The following is a 19,713-nucleotide window of genomic DNA, read 5'->3' as shown; positions in this document are numbered from 1 at the left end:
TTTTACAGCAACAGCTGTTATATCTCAGTAAGTAAAATGTTGACAGCTAGCCAAGCCACTTTGACAAGTTAATGAGAAGATAAATGTGTAGGATAAATGGGAGAGGGGCTGGATGCCTACTGCCACAGAGATGTACAGCACAGAAACAGACCCTTCAGTCCAACTCGTCTATGCTGACCTGATATCCTAATCTAATCCCATTTGCTAGCACTTAGTCCATATCCCTCCAAACCCTTCCTTTTCACATACCCATCCAGATGTCTTTTAAATGTTGCAATTGTACTAGCCTCCACCACTTCCTCTGGAAGGCCATTCTGTACACGCACCACTCTCTGTGACCAAGTTGCCTTGTAGGTCCCTTTTAAATCTCTCCCCTCTCACCCTAAACCTATGTCCTCTAGTTCTGGACTCCCCACCCCAGGGAAAAGACTTGTCTATTTATCCTATCCATGCCCCTCATGATTTTATAAACCTCGATAAGATCACCCCTCAACCTCCGAAGCTTCAGGGAAACCGGCCCCAGCCTGTTCAGCATCTCCCTGTAGCTCAAATCCTCCAATCCTGGCAATATCCTTGTAAATCTTTTCTGAACCCTTTCAAGTTTCACAACATCTTTCCAATAGGAAGGAGACCAGAATTACACACAATATTCCAAAGGTGGCCGAACCAATGTCCTGTACAGCCGCAACATGACCTCCCAACTTCTGTACTCAATGCTCTGACCAATAAAGGAAAGCATACTAAACGCCTTCTTCACTATCCTATTTACCTGCGACTCTACTTTCAAAGAACTATGAACCTGCAATCCAAGGTCCCTTTGTTCAGCAACACTCTCCAGGACCTAACCATTAAGTTGAAGTGTCCTGCTCACATCCAAATCATTTATATAAATGACGAAAAGCAGTGGACCCAACACCAATCCTTGCAGCACTCCACTGGTCACAGGCCTCCAGTCTGAAAAACAGCCCTCCACCACCACTCTGTCTTCTAGCTTCGAGCCAGTTCTCTATTCAAATGGCTAGTTCTCCCTGTATTCCACGAGATCTCACCTGGCTAACCAGTCTTCTATGAGAAACCTTGTCGAACGATTTACTGAAGCCTACACAGATCACATCTACCGCTCTGCCCTCATCAATCCTCTTTGTTACTTCTTCAAAACACTCAATCAAGTTTGTGAGACATGATTTCCCACGCACAAAGCCAAGTTGACTATCCCTAATCAGTCCTTGCCTTTCCAATTCATGTAAACCCTGTCCCTTAGGACTCCCTCCAACAACTTGCCCACCACTGACATCAGGCTCACTGGTTTATAGTTCCCTGGCTTGTCCTTACTACCCTTCTTAAAGAGTGGCACCACATTAGCCAACCTCCAGACTTCTGGCACCTCACCTGTGGCTATCGATGATACAAATATCCTTGCAAGAGGTCCAGCAATCACTTCCCTAGTATCCCACAGAGTTCAAGGGTGCACCTGATCAGGTCCCGGGAATTTATCCACTTTTATGCATTTCAAGACACCCAGCACCTCCTCCTCTGTAATACGGACATTTTTCAAGATGTCACTATCTATTTCCCCATATTCTATATCTTCCATGTCCTTTTCCACAAAAAACACTGATGCACAATACTTGTTTAGTATCTCCCCCATCTCCTGCAGCTTGACATATAGGCTGCCTTGCTGATCTTTGAGGGGTCCTATTCTCTCCCTAGTCACCCTTTTGTCCTTAACGTATTTATAAAAACCCTTTGGATTCTCCTTAGCTCTATTTGCCAAAGCTATCTCATGTCCCCTTTTTGCCCTCCTGATTTCCCTCTTAAGTATACTCCTACTTCCTTTATACTCTTCTAAGGATTCACTTGATCTATCCTGTCCATACCTGACATATGCTTCCTTCTTTTTCTTAACTAAACCCACCATTTCTTTAGTCATCCAGCATTCCCTATACCTCCCAGCCTTTCCTTTCACCCTAACAGGAATATACTTTCTCTGGATTCTCGTGATCTCATTTTTTGAAGGCTTCCCATTTTCTAGCTGTCCAGAGTGTAAGTTGGTAAACAGTGAGGCAGTACACTGGCAGGAGAATAATGGGCACAGCTGGAAGGTAAGTGGGAGAGAGAACAATGGGTCAGGTGTAGAGTGTCCATGTGATGTGGTCAGTCAGGTGCTTGTGCAGGGGCCTGGTGGTCAGTGAATGTTTCAGGTTTCAGTGATGCGATGGTATTTAACCTTCTAACTTTCCCGGGTAACTCCAAAGGTGAACAGGTTGGAAACCTTGACAGCCTTTACCTCTAAGTCAAGAGCTGGGAGCTTTCTCATGCTGGGTTACTGCCCTTGGAGGCTTAAGCTTCTTAATCATGTTCCAGTACTCCTGAGAGTACCTGATGCAAATCTTTTCGGGCATGCCTGGTCTCTGACTATCTGAACACTTGAAGATCTAAGTCACTATCTCTGAATTATTATGCTTCCATTGACACTGCTTCCAGGTAACACTAATCTTTTTGGCATTGGCCAGTTTGAAAGTGTGCCTTTTATCAGCTAAGTTGTTAATAAATACAATGAAGAGTTGAGTCCCCAATACAGACCCTTGTGGGACACCACTCTTCATATTCTGTCAACTACTATACCTGTCCAATATCCCAAGCCTCCATCTCTTCCATTTAGTCAGTGTTCTAACCAGGTTATGTGGTTTCAATGTCAAATTTCAACTGTAGCTAAGTCTCCTACAGAAGAACTTCATCAAATATTTTCCAAAAATCTGAAAATAACATCCATTAATATCCTCCTTTCCACTATTATGGTGAGATTTTCAAAAAAAATGGTCAGATTTGTTAGGCATGGCCTACTTGTTAGAAATTCATGCTGACACTTTTTGATCAGCTGAACATTTTCAAGCTGTTCAGCCGGCTTATCCTTAATTATAGACTCTAGAAATTTCCCAATGACAGATGGCAGGCTAAGTGGTCTCTATTTCCCTGGTTTCATATTCTCACTTTAAGGAAGCATAAATGTTAGAGTGAAGAACAGTTTAACCATTTGCAATGCTAGCGTAATGAACTATTTTCAGATCTTGCTTTATATACTTTTTTCTTGTCTTATGTGCAAATTTACAATTTTCTGCACGTTATTTCACGACATATCATGAAAATACTGCCAAATGAACACAAACATTACAGCTCTTCCACTTACCAGTTTATGTTGTGAACTTGAAAGTGCTTCTAAAATTTCATCTACAATATGGTCAGACAGAAACGATGCTACAGTAAGCTTGACCTCACTGCATGAAAATGGAAAGAAACAGCAACGTATTAAAGGAACCTTCTGCAACCTAAAGCAAATGCAATGTGCTTTACCAGAAATATTTTATTATGCCACCGTCCTCTATTATAAGCTAAACCTCAAGTCGACTTACATTCATACATATTTTCATTAATTCAAACATACTTGAGGTGGACGGACTGAAATTAGAAGGACCCTTGTACTATATTGGGTGAGGCTACCCAGACAGATTTACTCAGGATTTAGGCAGCAAAGAATCAGGCTTTTTTAAGCAAGTGAGGTTCAATCCTAGAAGTGCAAAGAACAGAACTAATATACCTTTTCTAAAAGTATCTAATAATTTCAAATAATAGATTTAACAAGATTTTTACATTATGCCTTTTAAAATTTGCCATAATAATATTGGATTGATTTGAAACAAAGACAAACTACACTTAGAAAAGACTTGGTTGAACTGTGCAAAACATTAACTTTCCCTCAGGATTTCTTCTGTGCAATGGCTTTATCATCATCATCTGAACTATTCAACTGTTATGATTTGGAGATGCCGGTGTTGGACTGGGGTTTATAAAGTTAAAAATCACACACCACCAGGCTATAGTTCAACAGGTTTATTTGGAAGCAATAGCTTTCAGAGCGCTGCCCCTTTATCAGGTGGTTGTGGAGTATACTGTTGAACTATAACCTGGTGTTGTGTGATTTTTAACTTTATTCAACTGTTAACAGATAAGTAGAAATCTTAAATTGAGTTTAGGATTATAATGATATTATTCACATTGCTTGCCCTAGTCAAGATCAACCATTTCCCATACTGCCATACAAAATCCACAAACGAGAGCTGTAAGTGTTAATATCTGCAGCGTAAGTGTTCCAATTATTTAAACAAATATTTTAAAAAATAGCAATTCCATACTTGGACAGACTTTGAAGGTTTTCGTTTAGGTAAAAATCTATTACACTTCCGAAATCGTACACTATTCCTTTTGGATATTTAATGAATGTGAAAAATAACATGTGTGGTTTGAAGGACCAAAACATAATGCAGAATGATGTGACTTGTTCATACACAATTCCTAAATGTCTGTGTGAACAAAACTAAAAGTATGCATATAAGAAAGGCCATTTATTTCGCAAATTGCTTTAAAAAAATTGTATTTCAAAAGGTCATCATGTAGTCAGTTGATGAACGAATTAGATTTATTTTGAAGATGTTCAGGGAAGGCGTTGGCAAAGTGGCAACGTCACTGGACATGTATTTCAGAGAAATCAATATTTCGGGCATAAGCCCTTCTTTCCTGAAGAAGGGCTTATGCCTGAAACGTCGATTCTCCTGCTCCTTGGATGCTGCCTGACCTGCTGCGCTTTTCCAGCAACACATTTTCAGCTCTGATCTCCAGCATCTGCAGTCCTCACTTTCTCCTCGTGTATTTCAGAGGCCCAGTCTATCACAAAGCCGCATAGGTCCAACTTTCACCATGGCAGCTCATAAAATTTAACTTTAATGCCCGGAATTAAAAGCTAATTTTGGTAATGTTGACCTTTAGACTGTTGTTGATAGCTGCAAAAAATCATTTGGTTTGCTAATGTCTTTTTAGGATGGATACCTGCTGTCCTTACCTGACCTGACATCGATGTACTCCACACCCACACCAATGTCACTGACTCTTAACTGCCCTCTGAAAATGCCCTAGCAAGACACTTAGTACAACAGCAATTTGGAATGGTTAATAATTATTGGCTTTGCTACTGAAGTCCACGTTCCATGAGAAAAAGTTAAAAAAAAAATGCAAGCAGCATACATTTCGGGGACCAGTGGATGTGGTGTGTTTATTTAGATTTGTTGGAATAATTTTATGAGATGCCAAATGAAACTTTGCGACAAAAGATAAAAGGGTACATAAATGATTGATTAAAAGGACAGAAAATGAAAATGGGAATTAACAGATAATTTTTTGCTTGGCAGATTGCTACTGGTGAGGGGTTATAAAGTTGTCTCAGCTATTTACAGTTTATACATTTCTTATTCGTGTAACCATCCAGATGCCTTTTAAATGTTGGAATTGTACCAACCTCCACCACTTCCTCTGGCAGCTCATTCCACATGCACCACCCTCTGCAGGAAATGTTGCCCCTTAGGTCCCCTTTAAATTTTTCCCCTTTTACCTTAAATCTATGCTCTCTAATTTTGGACTCCCCTATAATGGGAAAAAAAGACCTTGGCTATTCACCCTATTGATGTCCCTCACAATTTTATAAACCCCAATGAAGTCACCTGTCCACCTCCAATCCTCCAGGAAAAATAGACGAGAGTGAGGACTGCAGATGCTGGAGTACCAGAGGTGAAAAATGTGGTGCTGGAAAAACACAGCAGGCCAGGCAGCATCCGAGGAGCAGGAGAATCGACGTTTCGGGCATAAGCCCTTCTTCAGAAATGGCTGGTGTGCCAAACGGGCTGAGATAAACTGTAGGGGGAGGGAGGGAATTTGGGGGAGGGGCGCTGGGAATACGATAGGTGGAAGGAGGTGAAGGTGAGGGTGATAGGCCGGAGAGGGGGTGGGGGTGGGGGTGGGGGCGGAGAGGTGGGGAAGAAGATTGCATGTCAAGAGGGCAGTGCTGAATCAAAGGGTTGGGACTGAGATAAGGTGGGGGGGGGCGGGGGGGGGGAGGGGAAATGAGGAAGCTGGAGAAATCTACATTCATCCAGTGTGGTTGGAGGGTTCCTAGGCGGAAGATGAGGCGCTCTTCCTCCAGGCGTCGTGTGGCCAGGGTCTGGCGATGGAAGAGGCCAAGGACCTGCATGTCATTGGCGGAGTGGGAGGGGGAGTTAAAGTGTTCAGCCACGGGGCGGTTGGGTTGGTTGGTGCGGGTGCCCCAGAGGTGTTCCCTGAAACGTTCCGCAAGTAGGCGGCCCGTCTCCCCAGTGTAGAGGAGACCACATCGGGTGCAGCTGATACAGTAAATGATGTGTGTGGAGGTGCAAGTGAATTTGCGACGGATATAGAAGGATCCATTGGGGCCTTGGAAGGAGGTGAGGGGGAGGTGTGGGCGCAAGTTTTGCACTTCTTGCGGTTGCAGGGGAAGGTGCTGGGAGTGGAGGTTGGGTTGGTGGGGGGTGTGGACCTAACGAGGAAATCGCGGAGGGAGTGGTCTCTCCTGAACGCTGATAGGGGTAGAGAGGGAAATATATCCCGGAAATATATCCTTGGTGGTGGGGACTGTCTGGAGGTGGCGGAAATGACGGAGGATGATATGATGTATCTGGAGATTGGGGTGTTGGAAGGTGAGGACCAGTGGGGTTCTGTCCTGGTGGTGATTGGAGGGACGGGGTTCAAGGGCAGAGGTGCGGGAAGTGGAGGAGATGTGGTGGAGAGCATCATTGACCACGTTGGAGGGGAAATTGCGGTCTTTAAAGAAGGAGGCCATTTGAGTTGTTTGGTAGTGGAATTGGTCCTCCTGGGAGCAGATACGGTGGAGGCGGAGGAATTGGGAATATGGCATGGCATTTTTACAGGGGCCAGGGTGGGAGGAGGTGTAATCTAGGTAGCTGTGGGAGTCAGTCAGTTTGTAGTAAATGTCTGTGTTGAGTAGGTCACCCAAGATAGAAATGGAAAGGTCTAGGAAGGGGAGGGAGGAGTCTGAAATGGTCCAGGTAAATTTGAGGTCGGGGTGGAAGGTATTAGTAAAGCGGATGAACTATTCAACCTCCTTGTGGGAGCACGAGGTAGCACCAATACAGTCATCGATGTAGTGGAGGAAAAGGTGGGGTCTGGTGCCAGTGTAGCTGCGGAAGATGGACTGTTCCACATATCCGATGAAGATGCAGGCATAGCTGGGGCCCATGCGGGTGTCCATGGCTACTCCTTTGGTTTGGAGGAAGTGGGAGGATTGGAAGGAGAAGTTGTTAAGAGTGAGGACCAGTTCAGTCAGTCGAAGGAGGGTGTCAGTGGAAAGGTACTGGTTGGGTCGGCGGGAGAGAAAGAAGCGGAGGGCTTGGAGGCCTTCATGATGGGGATGGAAGTGTATAAGGACTGGATGTCCATCGTGAAGATAAGGTGTTGGGGGCCGGGGAAGCGAAAATTAGGGAGGAGTTGGAGGGCGTGGGTGGTGTCCTGAATGTAGGTGGGAGTTCTTGGACTAAGGGGGACAGGACACTGTCGAGGTTTGCAGAGATGAGTTCGGTGGGGAGGGAGCAGGCTGAGACAATGGGTCGGCCGGGGCAGTCAGGTTTGTGTATTTTGGGCAGGAGGTAGAAACAGGCGGTGCAGGGTTGTGGGAATATGAGGTTGGATTGTTGCGCCAAACTACCACCCTGGCTCCCTTGTCTGCCGGTTTGATGGTGAGGTTGGGGTTGGAGCGGACGGAGTGGAGGGCTGCATGTTGTGAGGGTGAGAGGTTGGAGTGGGGGAGGGGGTGGACAGGTTGAGGCAATCAATGGATATGAAGAGATCGAGGGCGGGTAAGAGGCCAGTACAGGATGTCCAGGTGGATGGGGTGTGTTGGAGGCAGGAGAAGGGGTCGTCAGAGGGTGGGCCAGAGTCCTTATTGAAGAAGTAGGCGCAGAGGCGAAGGCGGCAGAAGAAATGCTCGATATCTAGCCGTGTGTCAAACGCATTGATCCGGGATCATAGGGGGATGAAGGTGAGGCCTTTGCTGAGGACTGATTGCTCATCCTCAGAGAGGGGGAGGTCTGGAGGGACAGTGAAAATACGGCAGGGCTGGGAGGTATTCCAGGAGCGTAGGGGGATGAAGGTGAGGCCTCTGCTGAGGATTCTGGGAGCATAGGGGGATGAAGGTGAGGCCTCTGCTGAGGAAAAATAGCCCAGTCTATTCAGAATCTCTGTATAATTCAAATACTTCAGCCACAGCAACATCCTTGTAAATCTTTTCTGAACCTTTTCAAGTTTCATGACATCTTTCCCATAGCAGGGAGACCAGAACTAAATGCAGTATCCCAACAATGACCTAACCAATGTCCTGTACAGATGCAACATGACCTCCCAACTCCTGTACAAGGCAAGGGCACCAAGCGCCTTCTTCACTATCTTGATAACCGGTGACTCCGGTTTGGAGGAACTGTGAACTCCTCGGTCTCTTTTGTTTGGCAACATTCCCCAGGACTTTACCATTAATTGTATAAAAACCTGCTCTGATTTGCTTTTCCAAAATTTAGATAAATGTGAGGTGCTGCATTAAGCTCCATCTGCCACTCCTCAGCTCATTGACCAATCTGATCAATGAGGCAATTGTACTCTGAGGCAATCTTCTTCACTGCCCACTGCACCTCCAATTTTGGTGTCGTTTGCAAACTTACTAACTATACCTCTTATATTCACATCCAAGTTATGACAAAAAGCAGTGGGCCTATCACCGGTTCTTGCCGCACTCTGCTGGTCACAGGCCAGAAGTCCAAAAACAACCCTCCACCACTTTGCTCTGTCTTCTACGTTCAAGCCAATTTTGTATCCAATTGGCTAGTTCTCCTTGGATTCCACATGATCTAACCTTGCTAACCAGTCTACCATGCAGAACCTTATCGAACACCTTGCTGAAGTCCATAACGAAGACAACGTCCACCACTCTGCCTTCTCGAATCTTCTTTGTAACTTCTTAAAAAAACTCAATCACATTAGTGTGACAGGATTTCCCAAGTTGACGATCCTTAATCAGTCCTTGCCTTTCCAAATATATCTCAACCCTGTTCCTCAGAATCCCTTAGACCAACTTACCCACCACTGACATCAGGCTCACCTGTCTATAGCTTCCTGGCTTTTCCTCACCACTTTTCATAAATAATGGCAACACATTTGCCACCTTCCAGCCTTCTGTCACCTCATCATGGCTATTAATGATCCAAATATCTCAGCAAAGTGCCCAATAATCACTCTTTCATTAATGAGTTCCAGAATCTATGGAACTCATTTGAATGCCTCAGATGAAAGAATCCACAGGATAAAAAAGCACCAAAGGTTCCTCCCAAGCAACCCTCGAGCTATTATTAGGCACTTTGTATCAATACTTCAACTTCTGCAATGAATAATGATGCTTACCATCTACCAAGAGCTAGGTTAGTTTTCATAACAAATTCACATCACTAACAAAACAAAATGCTGCAGATTATAAAGTTAAAGCCTATCTTCAAGTATAAGAATAGATCAGTGGTTCTACCAGAGAGGCTGAATTTAAAAATTAAGTCACACTGAATTTGAAGTCTCAATTGTTCATATAATTTGAAACTTACTTTTAATGCACCAGGAAAGCTAATATTACAACAATCTACAATACAATGAAACATTAAAATACCTGATTTTGTTAAGAATATCGATACCAGATTGCTCAAGTAGAACATTCTTGACGAAAGTCCGGGGAATGGAAACTTTCTCGGTACTGGCCTCTATCAAATCCTGGCGTAGATGGGCTTTTCTCATCACATGAGGACATAGTCCCTCAGCCACATCCACCATGGACTCCAACATAGTCTATAAAGCAAAGAGGGAACGATTCAAAGGCAGAAGGAGATTTAAGAGTTCTTTATTTTGAAAAATTATAGTCAAGTGGAAATGACACTAGTATTTAAATAAGGAGTGAGCTGAAATTTAATTAAGGCAAGCTAATGAAGCACATGTTTCAAGTAGCTTTATCAGAAAGGGGCAAAACCCAATGCTCCATCAATTAAACAATCATCCATTAAGGCCGAGGGAAGTTCTAAAAAAAATCCATAAACAAACAAATATCAGAATAATCAATCTCCACAGCCTTGCTCTTCTTGGTGAAAGAGATCAAACCTATCATTTGATACAGTCTTATATCACAGAAAGTACTGAATTGAAGTTCCCTTCGATAAAATTTCTAAAGGCTTTGACGGAGTTTAAAAGAAAAATATGTTGACCAACTCACAATACAATCAAATCACTGGTGTCCTTCAGGGAAGGAAATTCTGTGCTTACATCGTCTTGCCTACATGTGATTCTAGACCGACAGCAATGTAGCTGACTCTTAACTGCCAATTAGGCATGGGCAACAAATGAATGTGTGCGAACATGAGACACCATCATGTTACCAGGTCATACCTCAGACAAGGGGGAAGAGGTTGAGAAGGACAGTCTTCATGCTAACCTCAGCCGGTGATGGGAACTGAACCCATGCTGTTGGTATCACACTGCTTTGAAAATCAACCATTCAGCTTACAGAGCCCATGCTAGCACAGCCAGCAATGCCCACATCCCATGAATACAAAGAAAAATATTAATCTCAGTGCAAGTGAAACATTGCATCATTCTTTCTGGAGAGCAACCAAATCCAATTACAGCCTGTGGAATACACACAAGTTCCAAAGTCCAACTCTCAAAGCTCAAACAACTCAGTGCTACTCACACAGTACTCTTTGTGTTTGAATTGCATGTGCTGAAATAATTTGCAATGAATTACTAAGTACAGCTGTCTCATTGGTAAATAAATCCTAAATCAAACACCAAAATGCATTTGGTCAAATAGACAATAGACAATAGACAAGAGATGCAGGAGTAGGCCATTCTGCCCTTCGAGCCTGCACCGCCATTCAATATGATCATGGCTGATCATTCCTAATCAGTATCCTGTTCCAGCCTTATCTCCATACCCCTTGACTCCACTATCTTTAAGAGCTCTATCCAATTCTTTCTTAAATGAATCCAGAGACTGGGCCTCCACTGCCCTCTGGGGCAGAGCATTCTACACAGCCACAACTCTCTGGGTGAAGTAGTTTCTCCTCATCTCTGTCCTAAATGGTCTACCTCGTATTTTTAAGTTGTGTCCTCTGGTTCGGCACTCCCCCATCAACGGAAATATGTTCCCTCCTGCCAGAGTGTCCAGTCCTTTCATAATCCTATACGTTTCAATCAGATCCCCTCTCAGTCTTCTAAACTCAAGGGTATACAAGCCCAGTCGCTTCAGTCTTTCCGTGTAAGGCAATCCTGCCATTCCAGGAATTGACCTCGTGAACCTACGCTGCACTCCCTCAATAGCCAGAATGTCTTTCCTCAAATTTGGAGACCAGAACTGTACACAGTACTCCAGGTGTGGTCTCACCAGGGCCCTGAACAGCTGCAGAAGCACCTCTTTGCTTCTATACTCAATCCCTCTTGTTATGAAGGCCAGCATGCTATTAGCCTTCTTCACGACCTGCTGTACCTGCATGCTTGCCTTCATTGACTGGTGGACAAGAACACCCAGATCTCTCTGAACAGCCCCTTTACCTAATTTGATACCATTGAGGTAGTAATCTGCCTTCCTGTTCTTGCCACCAAAGTGGATAACCAGACATTTATCCACATTAAACTGCATCTGCCATGCATCTGCCCACTCACCTAACTTGTCCAGGTCACCCTGTAATCCCCTAACATCCTCATCACATTTCACCCTACCACCTAGCTTTGTGTCATCAGCAAATTTGCTAATGTTATTGCTGATACCATCTTCTATATCATTTACATATATTGTAAAAAGCTGCGGTCCCAGCACGGATCCCTGCGGTACCCCACTGGTCACTGCCTGCCATTTCGAAATGGAGCCGTTAATCACTACCCTTTGTTTCCTATTAGCCAACCAATTCTCTATCCAATCTAGTACTTTGCCCCCAATCCCGTGCGCCCTAATTTTACTCACTAACCTCTTGTGTGGGACTTTATCAAAAGCTTTCTGAAAGTCCAGGTACACTACATCCACTGGATCTCCCTCGTCCATCTTCCGAGTTACATCCTCAAAAAATTCAAGAAGATTAGTCAAGCATGATTTCCCCTTCATAAATCCATGCTGACTCTGACCTATCCTGTTACTATTATCCAGATGTGCCGTAATTTCATCCTTTATAATAGACTCCAGCATCTTTCCCACCACTGAGGTCAGACTAACTGGTCTATAATTTCCTGCTTTCTCCCGCCCACCCTTCTTAAAAAGTGGCACAACATTAGCCGCCCTCCAATCCTCAGGAACCGACCCCGATTCTATTGAACTCTGGAAAATAATCACCAGCGCATCCACGATTTCCCGAGCCACCTCCTTCAGTACCCTGGGATGCAGGCCATCAGGTCCCGGAGACTTATCAACCTTCAGACCTAACAGTCTCTCCAACACCAAATCCTGGCAAATAGAAATTCCCTTAAGTTCAGGTCCTTCAGCCACTGTTACCTCAGGGAGATTGCTTGTGTCTTCCCCAGTGAACACAGATCTGAAGTACCCATTTAATTCCTCTGCCATTTCTTCGTTCCCAGTAATATATTCCCCTGCTTCTGTCTTCAAGGGCCCAATTTTTGTCCTAACCATTTTTTTGCCTTGGACATACCTAAAAAAGCTTTTACTATCCTCCTTTATATTCTTGGCCAGTTTACCTTCGTACCTCATTTTTTCTCTGCGTATTTCCTTCTTACTAATCCTCTGTTGTTCTTTAAAAGCTTCCCAGTCCTCCGTTTTCCCGCTTATCTTCGCTAAGTTATACTTTTTCTCTTTTAACCTTATATGTTTCTTTACTTCCCTTGTCAGCCACGGCCGCCCATGTCTCCTCCTGGGATCTTTCTTCCTTTTAGGAATGAACTGATCCTGCATCTTCTGCATTATACACAGAAATATCCGCCATTGTTCCTCCACGGTCTTCCCTGTTAAGGTATTGAACCATTGAACTTTGGCCAGTTGCTCCCTCATTGCTCCATATTTCCCTTTATTCAACTGAAATATTGTCACTTCAGATTGTACCCACTCCCTCTCAAATTGCAGATTGAAGCTTATTGTATTATGGTCACTACTTCCCAATGGCTCCTTCACTTTGAGGTCACTGACCAATTCTGGTTCGTTACACAATACCAGATCCAGAATCGCCTTATCCCTGGTCGGCTCCAGCACCAGCTGCTCTAAAAATCCATCTCTGAGGCACTCCACAAAGTCTCTTTCTTGAGGCCCGATACCATCCTGATTCTCCCAGTCTACCGGCATGTTAAAATCCCCCATAACAACTGTAGTAACATCTTTGCGACAAGCCAATTTCAGCTCCTGATTCAACTTACCTCCAACATCCAGATTACTGTTTGGGGGCCTGTAGATGACTCCCATGAGGGTCTTTTTACCCTTAGTGTTTCGAAGCTCTATCCACACTGACTCTACATCCCCTGACTCTAGGTCCGCCCGCGCAAGGGACTGAATATCCTCCCTTACCAACAAGGCCACCCCACCCCCTCTGCCCGTCAGTCTATCCTTACGATAGCACGTGTGGCCTTGAATATTCATTTCCCAGGCCCTGTCCCCATGAAGCCACGTCTCAGTTATCCCCACAATATCGTATCTGCCAATTTCCAAAAGAGCCTCAAGCTCATCCACCTTGTGTCTAATGCTTCGTGCATTCATATATAGAATTTTTAATTTGTTACTGCTCTCACCCTTCCCCTCAACCCTTATTTCACTCAACTTTACAGCAAATAGCTAATCCTATCTCTACATTCATTGTTCATGAGCCTTTGTATCAAAGTTTTGACTTTGTACCAAGTACAATTTGGCGCATTTTATGTTACTTTATTCAACAACTTTAAGTTTAGCAAATCAGCTGTTATTTTGAAGCATAATAAGTTATATTGCAATAATTTCCTACTGGGAACATAATAAACTTTCCTTGGCGGGTCAATTAAATCAATTTTCTGGATAGCTGGTATGTTGTTCAGAGGGACACTAACAGCATGGTTTCAATTCCCACACCAACTGAAGTTATCATGAAGGACTCACCTTCTCAACCTCTCTTTTTGCTAAAAGTGTGTTGACCCTCAGGTTAAAACATGAACAGTTGACTCTCTCTAATGGGAGAGCACTCTTATGGTCTAATAAGGCTATGGTAACTTCACTTTGTTTTACTATTCAATCTTTAAAGAGGTTAGGCAAAAAAGGAAAGGGTGGGATGGCATTGTTAGTGAAAAATTAAATCCATGCAATAGTGATGAAGGGTATTGTGCATAAAGTAGGGCAGAGAGGCAACAAGAAATGGAAAACATTTGTGGAATTGTCATAAGCCTTCAACCAGTAATGGTAAGGTGGAAAGCATCAGGGAATGACAGATGCATCCAACATCGGTGTTACAGAAATCATGGGTGATTTTAATCTACATATAGAATGGGGAAGCCAAATCAGGAATAATAGTGTGGTGGATGAATTCCTAGAACGTGTACAAAATGTTACTTTTAGACAAGAAGGTTGAGGAACTAACCAGACAACAGGGTATTCTGGATTTGATTTTGTGCAATGAGATGGGGTTAGTCAATCTTTATGAGAGGTCCTTTAGGAAAGAGTGACCATAAATGGATAAATTATTCTTTAGAATAGAAGGGGAAGCTGTCCAATCTGAAAATTGGGCCTTGAAGCTAAACTAAGGAAACTGCAAAGGTATGAGGGGTGACTTGGCGCAATAGAGTGGGCAAATGTCATTAAAAGGCATGACTGGAGATAGGCAATCATTAATACTTCAGAAAAAAAATGAAAGCATTGCAATAATTATGCATTTTTTCCAGCGAATAAAGAACAGGAAAAAGTAGCCCAACTGTGGTTAGCAAAAGAAATTAAGCATAGTACCAGATCCAAAGAGTACCTATAAAAAGTTGCTAGAAAAAGTAGTAAGCTTAAGGAATGGGAACTGTTTAGAATTCAGCAAGAGAGGACCAAGGAAGTTACAGGGGAAAAAAACAAGTATAAAAGTAAACCTGCTAGACATTAGAAAATTAGACATTAAAAGGTTTGGTAAGAGAGAAAAAAAATCAGTACAGACAAATGTAGGTCCCCTACTGTCTGAAATGGGAGAATTTATATGGGAAGGCACAGTGGCTCAGCAGTTAGCACTGCTGCCTCACAGTGCCAGGGACCCGGGTTCAATTCCTGCCTTGGGCAACTGTCTGTGTGGAGTTTGCACATTCTCCACACAGAGAGTGTTCAGTTTCTGTGTGGGTTTCCTCCGGGTGCTCCGGTTTCCTCCCACAGTCCAAGATGTGCAGGTTAGGTGAATTGGTCATGCTAAATTGCCCTAGTGATAGGTGCATTAGTCAGGGGTGAATGCAGGGGAATGGGTCTGGGTGGGTTACTCTTTGGAGGGTCAGTGTGGCTGAAGGGCCTGTTTCAACACTGTAGGGAATCTAAAAATAATGGAAAACAAGGAAATGGTAAAGCAACTAAGTTAGTTTCGTCTTCACAGAAGACGACAAATAATTTCCAAGAAGTACAAGGAAAGCAAGGGTCTATGTTGAAGGAGGGATTACAAAGGAAGTTATTAGTTAAAAACAATTCTGGAGAACTGACAGTCTGATAGTTGATACATCCCAGGATCTGACCATTTACAACCTCTGGTACTAAAGGAGCAGGCCATGGAAACAGTGGGTGACAACATTAGTTAATATCTTCCAAATTTCCACTGATTTTGTAACAGACCTGGCAGACTTGAAGGTAGAAAATATAACTTCACTGAAGGAGGAAAAAGGAGAAAGCTGGGAATTACAGACTTGTCAGTCCAATATCAGGAGTAGGGAAAGTGTTAATGTCTGTTATAACACTTGTGACAACAGGACATTTCAAAAACATTGATAGGATTCCACAACATGAATTTATGAAAGGGAAATTGTGTTTGAAAAATCCACTGGAATTTCTTTTGAGCACATAACTAGTGGAATAATTGAGGGAGAACCATGGACGTGATGAATTTGGATTTTCAGAAGGTTTTTGATAAAGTCCCATACAAAAAGTTAAATGCAAGATTAAAGCACTGCTAACAGACTGGTATAGATTAAAATTGATTATCACACAGGAACAATAGGAATAAATGTCTCTTTTTCTGGATTGGAGGGTGTTACACCTCACTGGGTAACACTGAAATTTCTGGAGTCATCACAAAAAGTAAAGACTTGAATGAGTATACAGAGTACCTACATTCAACACGAATTTACTATTTCTTACAGGTAAACTGACTCAAGCTACAGGTAAACAATTACAAACCAAAAATATATAACTCTACTCGTTAAACTCTAAATCCTCTTTTAAAATCACTCCCTTACACACTCATGCAAACAGACAGATGGGAAAAACAGAACATGACTGTTATGAATGGAGTGTAAGACTGGGAAGGCAGTTCAGCTGCCTTGGTCCAGATTTATTGAGATGACCCTTGTGCAGATCACAGCCCTATTTCCTCATCTTTTTTCTCAGAATGCTTTGACTTGATTGCAGGAGGCACAAAGTGACTGGTTCACATTTATAAAAGGCCCCTGGTTTATTAAAAGTCAGAGCTTTCAGCAACCAATGGAAAAATAAATACCGAATGCTGGAGAAACTCAGCAGGTCTGGCAGCATTCGAAGTCTGGTATGACTTTTCTTCAGAACAGTTAGGGGGAGGGGTGGCAGCATGCCTGTCTATATTGGGCATTACTAAGTAGTAGGCCTGACGCTCAGAGGTTAAAGTGAGATGAACAGTTAAAAAGTGTTAAGTAGAAAAATGGGGAGAATCAAACTTGGTGGGTTTGACAGGGACTGCAATGCAGAAAGGAAGAGAGGTTGGGGAGCAACTAAAATAACAGGTAGAATATAATTCATACTGGAAAGTAATTGGCTGGCTGCTTCTACTGGAAATCTGCATGGGATCTCTGAATTCTCAACCAATAAAGGTAACAAAGCCATTATTGGTGCAACATGCCAGATCATACCTCTTCAGCCAATTTCCTGGTGATCAGGTCAGTCCTGTAGCCTGGCAGTAGGTTTTGGTAACATTGCTAGTACAAGGCACTATCAAACTTACACATACTGCGTTGAGAGCCCAATATTGCAATTCGGCCAACTTCGGTCAGACGTTATCTTAGAAATTTGTGCCAGGAATCATGGAAGCTGCTATGATACCAATATCTGTTTTAACTACTCTCTGCAACAATGGTTGGTGACTCTGTAAAGCCATTCCTTAACTGGGGTTTGCTGGGGGGCGGGGGCAGACATGTGTGATGCATAACCCTAGCATGCTGTGTTCTGCTCTACCAGAGCCGGCAAAGAGGGGATGTGATGGATGCTGAAGAATTGGGACAGTGGCAGCAGTCTTGAGAATAGGAAGATAAAGACCTTGACCAGGAGGAACGTCATCTTCTGCATAACAGAGGGCAGTGTCATCAGGCTGGTATGTGTTCCCAGAATCTCCCCGGTGGTAGAAGTTATAGAAAAGCATTGCCAGGGTGGGATGGATCTTTGAGAATGCTGGCAGCCTTTCCTTGACAGCAGGCCTGGTAGATGGATTCTATAGAATTGAGGTTGGCCTTTGTCATTGTCCGGGCCGAGTTCACTGCTTTCTGTAACCATCTCCGATCTTGAATGGTACAGTTGCCATACCAGGAAGTGATACATCCAGACAGAATGCTCTCTATGGCGCACCTATTGGCAAGGGTATTTGCCATCATGCCAAATTCCTCAAATGCCTGAGAAAGAAGAGATGTTGTTGGGCCTTTGTAACCAGTGCGTCCACATGAAAAGTCCAAGAAAGCTTGTTGTGGATGACCACTCCCAGCTTGACACTATCCACTTGTTCCACCTCTGTGCTGTTAATGTGGAGGGGGGCATGAGTAAGATCCCACCGAAAGTCAATAATGAGTTCCTTGGTTTTGCTGGCATCAAGAGCTAGATTGTTCTCAGTGCACCATTTTTTCAGGTCTTGCTCTGTAGATGTTGTTTAATTTCAGTATTTCTAGGATTTTCTGCTTTTATGCACTGACCGTGCAAGTCTTTTTGCTTTGTGTGATTAGCTGCTTGCAAGTCAAACTTGCTGTGTATGAGCGCACTACTGTTCCATGAAAGGATTCTGAATTCCAGGGTAGAGCCTCAAATATTTTTGATGGCCTTTCCTTCTCACTCAGATACTCAAGACAAGAAGTAATTTGCTATTTTAATGTGGCAACAGACACACATAATTCTAGTGTTTTATTATTTGGTTTGCTGAATACGAACTAATATTTTGATAAAAGAACAATTTTATTTATTTACAGTTGGTTTTCCTAAAACACAATTGAAGAAATGAGACTGTTATTTGTAGAAAGGCAACGTTCCTTACCTGTACTGGCTATAATGCGATCCTGGTCCCATTAGTTTAAATGACGATGCTATTACACAAGTTTCTTATAACTTAGGAATTGCATGGGAATGGAACTACCACGTTATTTCAAAACTGACTGTACTAGAAACTAACCAGAAGTATTTTCTCAAAACGGTAACATGTTATTTATTGGATGAAACATGCACCATTAAGCTTTTATTTTTATAATTCTACATTTACTTCACTTGAATATTTTATATCCAATAGCACTGAATCCACATGTCTTCAGCTTTTCAGATTGCTTAACCCTGCCAGTCAGTTTGAAATGATTTGCTATGTTTGAATGAACACACAAAGAAATCCTAGAGATACTTATTGATGAGCCTAAAGTGTTTTGACTCTTTGTGGTAACTGTCACTCTGCCCCTCAGGAATATCTTTCATTCAGCGCACACATTTTCAAGAAGCTCACACCCTGAAGTTACTTGTGCTTGACAGGGAATTTCTCAACCATTTGGCCACAACGCCAGGACTAATTTATTGACTGTTTAATATCGAATGCAGGATTATCTTGTGCTATACTATTATAGTTTTGCTAATATTATTGTAACTCTCAAATGTAACCAGTAGACAACACAATTCTCATCTTTGTTCCAGAAAGTAAAAGCATCCTTCTCCCTCGTAAACTCAACCGGGAAAGTTTGCGCCAAAAATCTTTACTCACTCAAGCAACAGACCATGAATGGACAGACATAGACATAGAACATAGAACATAGAAGAATACAGCGCAGTACAGGCCCTTCAGCCCTCGATGTTGCGCCGATCAAAGCCCACCTAACCTACACTAACCCACTATCCTCCATATACCTATCCAATGCCCGCTTAAATATCCATAAAGAGGGAGAGTCCACTACTGCTACTGGCAGGGCATTCCATGAACTTACGACTCGCTGAGTGAAGAACCTACCCCTAACATCAGTCCTATATCTACCCCCCCTTAATTTAAAGCTATGCCCCCTTGTAATAGCTGACTCCATACGTGGAAAAAGGTTCTCACTGTCAACCCTATCTAACCCCCTAATCATCTTGCACACCTCTATCAAATCACCCCTAAACCTTCTTTTCTCCAATGAAAACAACCCCAAGTGCCTCAGCCTTTCCTCATAGGATTTTCCTACCATACCAGGCAACATCCTGGTAAACTTCCTCTGCACCCGTTCCAGTGCCTCCACATCCTTCCTATAGTATGGCGACCAAAACTGCACACAATATTCCAGATGCGGCCGCACCAGAGTCTTATACAACTGCAGCATGACCTCAGGACTCCGGAACTCAATTCCTCTACCAATAAAAGCCAGTACGCCATATGCCTTCTTCACTGCACT

At 43.1% G+C, this 19,713-nt stretch overlaps 1 protein-coding gene across 8 annotated transcripts in view; it reads right to left on the bottom strand.

Moving 5' to 3' along the window:
• LOC140465031 (F-actin-uncapping protein LRRC16A-like) overlaps positions 1-19,713 on the bottom strand; it is a 470,304-nt gene that overhangs the window by 90,232 nt on the left and 360,359 nt on the right. For all 8 annotated transcript variants that reach the window (XM_072560843.1, XM_072560842.1, XM_072560840.1 and 5 more), the window contains exons 27-28: positions 9,578-9,753; positions 3,188-3,275 (exon numbers count right to left, since the gene is read on the bottom strand). In XM_072560843.1, the coding sequence (XP_072416944.1) occupies positions 3,188-3,275; positions 9,578-9,753 (264 nt within the window). The remainder of the gene's footprint in view (positions 1-3,187; positions 3,276-9,577; positions 9,754-19,713) is intronic.

This window comes from Chiloscyllium punctatum, chromosome 41 (genome assembly GCF_047496795.1).
Source record: "Chiloscyllium punctatum isolate Juve2018m chromosome 41, sChiPun1.3, whole genome shotgun sequence".
NCBI lineage: Eukaryota > Metazoa > Chordata > Chondrichthyes > Orectolobiformes > Hemiscylliidae > Chiloscyllium > Chiloscyllium punctatum.
Note: the sequence above shows the minus strand (reverse complement) of the source record. Positions and strands in the feature narration are given on the sequence as shown.